Source organism: Phalacrocorax aristotelis, chromosome 2 (assembly GCF_949628215.1).
Source record: "Phalacrocorax aristotelis chromosome 2, bGulAri2.1, whole genome shotgun sequence".
Classification (NCBI taxonomy): Eukaryota; Metazoa; Chordata; class Aves; order Suliformes; family Phalacrocoracidae; genus Phalacrocorax; species Phalacrocorax aristotelis.
In genome coordinates, this window is record NC_134277.1 from 115,468,979 (window position 1) to 115,477,742 (window position 8,764).

Here is an 8,764-nt window from a genome sequence, read left to right on the forward strand (position 1 = left end):
CATCTCTGAGAGAATGGGTGGGGGACTCTGCAAGATGAAGCATGTTGTTTGCTAGCACCTTCTCATGTGTCCCAGGAGTGCAAAGTCAGCCATTTGGTTTGTGCTACATTGGTGACTTTTTGCCATATAAATCTTTGTGTTGGGTTAGCAAGGAGGCTGTGCTGTTCTCTGCTGCTTCCAAGGATTTATCTGATTCACAGTTCTTTTGCAAAGAAATAGCTAGGGAGGAGAGGGAAGGGCTTATTCAGCAAAATTTATCTATTTCATTAAAGTTATGGGTTTCAAGGAAAAAAAAAGCAGTCAAACACCCCCACTCCTTCAGTTTCCTCAAAGGACAGTCTTCGAGGGACTATTTAACAAAATAATCATCTGTTGACTAAAACACAGCCTGACTTGAAACTGTTCTCATCTGCTTCAGAAGATAAATGTTGAAGCACAGGTACCTGGCTTATACAATATCCTGTGCCTGGCTGGGCTACTCAGACAGCAGTTAAAGCAGGTTTGAATGTTCAGTCTTATTGCAGTAAGATTTTAAATGGCATGTGAAGTGGGGAAATGCTAACAGATGATGATCAGTTCTCACTGTTTACTTCTAAACACCTTGAAGTTTTGCTGGACACAGTAGAAATGTAACATTGCATTGCATACACTTTGGGAGGTAAGAAGCAGGCCCAATGCCATTTAAGTATTTTTCCCAGTAAGGCAGAGTGTTACAGTCCTGTCTATGATCAAGGATACACCCAAGGAATATGAGTATTGAGAACAAGCTATTAAGGTAGAAATGGAAGTCTCTTTTTGTTGGTATATTGTGTATAACAGCGAGCTTGCATGGGTGCAGCTGCACTGGTTTAAGCAAGGAGCTTATGCACATAGGGATACTCAGGAGAGTGAAATGAATTAACCAAAAGCGTGATCATAAGATCATAACGTCTACAGAGTGTTAATGAAAACACATAAAATCTGTGCTTGGATAGCTATGTACAGTGGCCTTAACCTGCAGTAACTTCAGAGATGAGAAATGGGGACATCTCCTTCACAGACAACATGAACCTCAAGAGCTTTATAATTGCTCGTTTCTGGTTGCCTTGGCTTTGAGGGATACTCTGAAACTGTCAGCAGCAGAGGGCCCTTAGCTTCCTTTGTGAAGCAGCATCATCCTTATTGCCCGAGATTGTTGCATGTGCTTGGCTTTCTGTGAAATGTGAAAGCTTCGGACAGTTTATTGGTGTCAGATTTAGTTAACACAGCTGGGATTTATCTTCTGGGAAATATACGCCTTGGTGTATCTAGAAATAGTGTTGCCGAGTCATGGGATGTTCATACCTAGATTAGAAAAATTTATTGTATGTTACAGTCAGCTGGGTTGAGGAGTTTGGTTCAGCTGGATGTTGATCATATATCTGATCTCATTTTCTGATGTTTTTCTGCTACTTCCTAAAAAGCTTATTCTTATTCTGAAAATATGGAAATTAATATTATTCTAGGTGCAGTGGGGTAGAGTTGTTTGGAGATGTATAATTGATGTATCTTTGCTCGCACTTACGCACATAGGTTTTGAGAAAAGGCTGGACAACATATAGCGAACGCTTGTATTAAGTGTTATTCTTCTAGACCTAGTCTAACTCCTCCAGGTCTATGATAAGGGCAGTGATGACTTTGCTTCTATAGCTCTCTCAGACACTTCCCCCTTCTACTACTGCATGATGCTGCATTGCAGGAAAACCGTAATGGTATGGCAAAGCTGAGGGCTGATCACAAATGAAGATAAACGTGTTTCCATTGATTTATGGAAAAAACATTGTTGGTTTATTTTCAGAGTAGGATGAAGCTTACTCGCAAGGGAAGAGAAGTTTTTTCTGTAGGACAGTGATGCTGAAATTGTAAATTCTGGTTTATGGATTCCAGTTTACTGCTGCATTAATCATTCAGAAGTGATTTATATCTTGTTCCAAATATGCATCTAGATTCAAAGTAAAGGTGGGTGCAGCCCTGCAGGATGATATTTGCAGATGCAGATTTATATGAGAAATAATTGGCCCAGACAAAATAATGGCAAATATAACTTTTTGCTACTATACTACGTTATTTTCTATTTAAAACCATTAGATGAAATATCTCTCATTATATATATTTCTTGACAAATATTTCTTTCTTCCTTCTTCAAATCTTGAATAATTATGGCGACAAATGTTGATACATATCAACAAAGAGCAGTATTGGACATGGCCAAACTAGATGTATTACTAAGAATTTTATTCTGTATTTCTGTGCCAGAACTTCCATTCAAGTCTGCAGGGGAACCCCACTTCCAGGATTGTCTTCTAGAAGAGTCAAAGTGTCTTTTATATCCAGAGACACTTCCAGAGAAAAGCCTGTTAATTTTTTTTTCACTGATGTTTGGCCAAAAAACCCCTGGAAAATAAGATTTTCAAACTAAAATATTTGAATGGAAAGGGATAACTGGATGGAGGTCACACATTTTGATTTGGAAATGTTATTCTGTTGACTGCTATGGGCTGGATTCTTTGCACAATGTGCTCCCTGACACACCACAGCTACCGACCTACTCTGGGTGCTGCAGTGCAGCAAACATGGGGCTTTCATGGGATGCCACATATCACTAAATGCCAAGCCAGGAACTCTGTGAATACACAATGTCAAAGACCTGAAGAGACTGCAGAGGAACTGTGGTGTCATTTTCAGATATTTCACTTTTTGTAGGAAGAAAAATTCTCCCTTGTGTGGGAGAGAAGTGCTACTTGAGAAATTCATCTTCTTTAAACAACTGCATTTTTTCCTCAAGAAGCTTTTCTGCTGAAAATTTCAGGCAGGCATGTCCATGTTTTAGGATGCTTTACTCAAGTATATACTGCCAAGATACACTCATTCCCACAGAAGACTCTGCTCTATTTCCTACAACTCCTAATCTGCTTGGTTCAAACCTAGTCTGGATATTGCTATAGTCATTGCAACTCAGCCTAAGTGCGGCCAAAAGTACAGTACAGACAGAACAGCAATTCCAGCTTTTCATTTCCTTTCTGTTTCCTGAATTTCTACCACTTCATATCAGTTTTGCAGCTGTTTTTATGAGAGTTTGACAGAAAAAAGTCAATAGAATCCTTCAGTGTATTTGATTCTCATTTTCCGTTTTCCCAGATGGTGGATGCAAACCAGCAATGGGAAATAAAGGAAGCAACAGAGTGGGTCACTAACCTGAGTTTAAACCCTCGTGGATTTAGAAGCCAACTTTTCCAGATGAGGATATGTATGACCAGATGGGATATGCAACCATTCAAAAGGTTGGAACGATAATTTTTTAATTTCAGTATTAATAGAGTGACTCTAGTCAGTACTGCAGTGTAATGTTCATACTGTTCCTTCACATATTCAGAGTTCAGGCTGAACTAGTTATTCAGAATACCATTAAATGTATTTGCTACAGGACCTTGACACACATTCTGCACCTGTATTCCCTTAAGTTTAAAGAAATAGTTTGCTTCTAAAAAAAATACATAAAAGGACTGCAATGCCTGCATGAGGAAGACAGCCAACCTTTAGTATGAAATGTGAATGGACTCTTTTAAAAAATGTGTGGTTTCCAGTGAAATTGGAATTTTGGTTCAGAATTTGTGCTCCCAACGCGCTGTACTTAGCAGCACTGTTAATACCCCATATGTATAGCATGTGCATTTCTTTACTGTTCTGCACACCCTGCTATATAATTCTTTACATTGCCTGTGGAGCAGAGAAAGCAGAAAAAAATCCATTAAAAAATTTTATAAGGTATGTTACATTTTCTATAAAATGAGTAGAAAACACTGTGCTGAATCAACTGTTATTCCATCCCTTATGCTACTGAGTAACTCTGTTGGGAATTAAAAACCAGAAGCAAGCCTTGAATATTTGTTATTTCCTTGCAGGCCTTAGCACTGCTAGGAATTGGTGTGGCAACCAGAGAACATGTAAGAATACGTATACCTGTTTTGGGCTTTTCCATAATTACTACCTGTTTAATGCAACTACGGCATAACCTTTGGAGCTGGAGCCAAAACACCTTTGGTTTTCTTACTGAAGTTAGATACTACAGCTGAAAATTACTTGGTATCTATTTCAGCTATTCCCTGCCAAGGTTGCGTCCCCTCACCTTATCTCCCTGGTTCATTCTTCCCACACACGATTTCTGTGAACAGCCTGGAAATATCTGATTTTTTAATTATTACTATTATGAGAGTAACTGCTAGAATTTCATATTCTCACAGCAGTGAGAAATGTGAAAGAATGCATCTGTGATCATTATTGAATACATGAAAGGTAGAGAAGCAAGGCACAAAGAGCGAGTCCATGCTGCTCTGTGGAGCACACTGCAGCTCCGTGAAACAACCTGGATAACATCTGTGCAGAACAATGTAGCCTGGGCAATGTGGTCTGCAGAGAGCTGCAGGGCTGCTGAACCTGATATCCCCTGTAGCCCAAGGATAATTATCACAGCACCCATTTTGCTCTGTGGGTTTGGTGCTTAAGCAAGTGTTTTGCTCAGCACAGCAGTGCATGTGTAGACATGACCTGGCTGTGGCTAGATGGAGTGTTAGAGTGGAAAGGTTCCTGGCTCCTCTATTATTGACTATTTGTGCTGCACTAACTCTACTGTAAAGATCAAAATCCCAAAATCATGCTGTTAGCAAGCTGTAGTTCATACTCTCATTGGCACCAGGGGCACTGTCAGGGCTGCAGGGAGGGATGGGGAGCCAGGAGCTGATAGCGTGGCTGGCAGGGCAGGTCTGGGGGTGGCAGCCAGGGTCAACTGAGAAGGTTGCCAGAGGAGGTCATGGTGAGGAGGCAGCCCTGAGGGCAGGGTCTGGCCTGGTGACAGGGACCAGGGTCAGACACAGCCTGGTGGCTGCCAGCCTGTCTACAGTGATGAAGTCAGACCCAGGTCGAGCTGGGCGGTCAGCAGTTCAGGGTCTGGATCAGTGAGGTCCATGTCTTGGCACAGCTGCAACATGATGGGAGATGGTCACACCTGGGGGTTGCTCAGGCAGGGACTGGGGGCCACGGTCTGAGCTCAGATGGGTTCCCAGGGCAGGCATGGAGTGGGGAGGCCTCGGGTGAGGCTGGACAGGACCAGCAAGGCCACTCCTGCCCTCAGTGCCCTGCTGGCAGCTCCCCCCAGAGGCATGTGTCCTCCCCACCCCTCAGAGATCTGGGGTCAGATGGGACTTGCTGAAGAGTGATTCAATTGCTTTGGGGTGACATTTCAGGGGACACGGAGCCAGGACAAAGAAATGGGAAAAGGACATAGCGGGGGGGATTGGAGCCAGGTGGGGGGGCAGAGGCACACCCTGAGTAGCCCCAGAGGCTTGGCAGGCTTATGGACGGGGCAAAGGGGGGCTTCTCAGATGGCCCCTGAAGAGCCCCAAAGCCGCCCTGTGAGGGCTTCACTCAGAAGCTTGGGTTTAGGCAGGACTGGTGCAGTGGGAGGGTCAGAGCCCAGAGCCAGGCCAGGCTTGTAGAGCAAGGGCCTTGCACAACCATGGGCCTGGCTTTGTGGTGCTGGCTTAGGGCTTGAGACAGCCTGAGGTAACTGGCAGGGTGCCACAGGGTACTGCTGCTCCCAGGGGAGCGGGAGCTGCGGGGCGTCCCCATGGGGGCAGTGGGGCCAGGAGCAGGGTCAGTGCGTGTGGCAAGGCAGCCCCAGCCCCAAGCACCGGGCACTTCCCTGCGGAGGATGGGGATGGGCTGGGGCCAGACCAGGCCAGCAGTGTGTGAGCGGGACTTGGCGTCAGGCCTGGTGAGGACAACCACAGTCAGACACAGCCCAGGGTGTGCCCAGGCAGGGCCAGGGCAGAGCAGGGCTGTACTCACCAGGACAGGCAGGGTGCTGGTCCCTGGCCAGACACATCCACAGCTGTACCACAGCTGGAAGCAGGTACACCTGCAATGCAGCCCAGGCAGGAACTAAGGCCCGTGGGCAGCGGGTGCAGGCCCGAGGTTTGGCCTTAGGAGGAATTTTGCCAGTATATATGCAGCCATTTCATAAGCTTGAAACCTTTCCTTTCGCCCAAGGAAACTTGTTGCTAGCATTAGTAGCATGTCACTGCCATCAGCTATATTTAAATACTTTTCACATTAAATATTTTTCATGAGTCCAAGACAAGAACTACTTCCCAGATATATCATAAATAGCGAGGTGTCAATATGCAAGCTGGTACATTTTAGAATACCAGCCTCCAACCTATTGTACCCATCTTTTTGCCAAGTCTTGACACTGTATCTACAGAGCCAAACAATGTGAACTACCAAATTCTCAGTTATCTGCAGCAACTGGACACAACACTGACTGCATTAGCATAGTTTCCCTGCTGCCAACTCTGCTGCCAGTTTTGCATGCCAGGCCCTGCTATCAACATATTTCATTGTGCTTCTTGCTCTCAGCTGTTGTCTACCAGTAGATAGGACACTTAATTTGGGGAAGGAGGTACTTTATAATGATCATCTATTAGGATGTGGTTGAATTACCCATTAGTATAGCCTTCCTTTACAACGTAAAGGTCAGTCCTCAATACTGGCTTTACTTGATGGTTTGTATAACCTTCTTCTTCTTTTCACCATAACATCTGAGAACCACATAAGCATTTAATGTATTTACCCACAGAACTCCCCTGTCAATAAAGGGAGTACTATTATCCATACTACAAACACGGGAAATTATTGTGAGGCTTGAACCGACTGAACAACTAAGCCACGCTCCAGACAGGAAATCTGTAGCACAGCTAGAAATTTAATCCTGACTCTTATCCAAGCGTATCTTGCCTACAAGGCCATCTCTCATCTGGCCAGACTGGTCTCCAGAACAAGAAATTATGTTCTACAGCAGAATCACCACTATGTTCACTTAGCTGTCTCAAAATGGGAATAGCTGCTCATGCACAAAAGGCAAGCACATCCCAAAGCTGTGCAGTCCTGAGCAAGCTGAAGTGGGGCTAAGACAGTCCAGTCCCCAGTGTACCCCAAGTCCCTGTCTGGGGGCATGGTTGGGTGACCTGAGGGGGGTGAGTTGGCTCCTAAAGGAGCCTAAATCCTAAAAATATTTTGAGGCGGTTTGTGAGGCAATCACCTGGCAGAGCTGCCCAATCAGTCCGTGTGAGTATTACAAAACGGTTTCACTACAAACTCAGCCGCCTTTGCATAGCTTAAGACCCTGTCCTTGTCGTGGAATAGAACAGCCATTTTCACTTGGCATTTTTGCTTCACTTTCACTTATGCAGTTCAACATCCAGATAAGGCGCAGTGAATTCCAAACTCAGTCCAGTATGACTATGCTCTTTGGCACACAGCAATTTTTTTTCCCCCTTAGTTCATTGGGTCAGGTATAGTGCTTTTAACATTACAAGTATAAGATGACTATTTTTAATATTGGCATCATCCTTGAACTTCTCTTCATCCAAATTCTCATGTGATCTCTCATTTAAATGGAGTAATTAAAAGAATTTGGATTTATTGAGACACACAGGAGCGACGCCGTACAAATGTTTTGATATGAGTTGCCAGCAGCTCTTTTAATATGTTAATTTGGGAGACTTCAGGTCTTAACTTCTTATTTTTTCCCTTACACTGCCTCAACAGTGATATTTAAACAGCTTCTACAAGCTAAGGCCTTGAGTTATCTCCAAATTGACAGCTGCAGGCTGGGAAGTGTGAATGAAAACTTGTCTGTGTTGCTGATGGCCAAAAAGCTCCAGAGTAAGGCTCTGCAAAACGCAGCAGGAATGAGAAAATCTTTCTCTCCCCACCCTCCAGGATAGCCTGATTAGTTTCTTCAGCTGTCATGCTTGTGATTTCTGAGCATAAGCTTGCATGCTCTGCTGTAATTTTCATTATTTCATGTCATGCTATAGGGCTGCACCAAAGGACTTTTGATGTCTTGGTATCGGGCACTGTCTTTCTCTAGATGGATTGGGGGGTCTCTGTGAATTAGTCCGGCACGTGATAATATTTGATTATATGCCAGTATCTGGAAGCCTCGAAAGCAGGTTAGTTATACAAAATAACTCCAGTAGCAATTGACTATGATGGTCAAGCTTTTGCTTTTCTTAAAAAAGATGTTGCTACACGATGGTCCCAGCACACATTTGTCTTGTTACCCTAGTGGGCTACAAAGGGAAGTTAGAAGTGTGGATTAAACTTCAAGCAGGTGAAAGTGAACGGTTTGTGGTTTTGATAAAGGTACTTGTAACCTGGGCTGCATTCCATCTTAAGACACTTCACAGATCCCAGTCACTATGGTGGCAAACTCACCAAGTCAGACTAATTCACAGACTATTGATTTTGATGGCTGATTGGGTAGGTGTTTGTCTCAAAATTCAGAAAGGGTTCCTTCTTTTCTGATTCATCATCTATCATGACCAGATAACTAATATTCTTTCTGGTACTGCAGTAAGGCCAATTTTGCAACATTATCATAATACGTCAGAAATAACGTGGGTTACAAAAGCTTGTCTGAGAAGGCAGAACATACAGGGAGCTGGTATTTGAGCAAAGTGGTAAGAAATGTTTTTGCTATCACCAAGTCGATAGAATTGCCCTTAAAAAGGTGGGAAATGATAAAAGGATGCATTCAGAGGAGGAATGACAGAAGAAATTAAACTCTTCAAGGCTGAACTGTGAGGCAGAATGAGAGTGTAGCAGTCAGCAGGACAAATGGCAAGGACTCAGAAACGCAATGGATATGCATAGCTGGTAGGTAACTGACTTCTAATGCCACCTG

General features: G+C 43.8%; 1 protein-coding gene across 1 annotated transcript; it reads left to right on the forward strand.

Annotated features, from left to right (window-relative positions):
* The first annotated feature begins 425 nt into the window (after positions 1-425).
* ENOSF1 (enolase superfamily member 1) lies at positions 426-8,064 on the forward strand. The gene is given in 8 exon segments (XM_075085793.1): positions 426-489; positions 1,485-1,494; positions 1,965-2,052; positions 3,157-3,214; positions 3,217-3,299; positions 3,921-3,972; positions 7,624-7,768; positions 7,959-8,064. Coding segments are annotated over 8 exon segments (606 nt in total).
* The last annotated feature ends 700 nt before the right edge of the window (positions 8,065-8,764 follow it).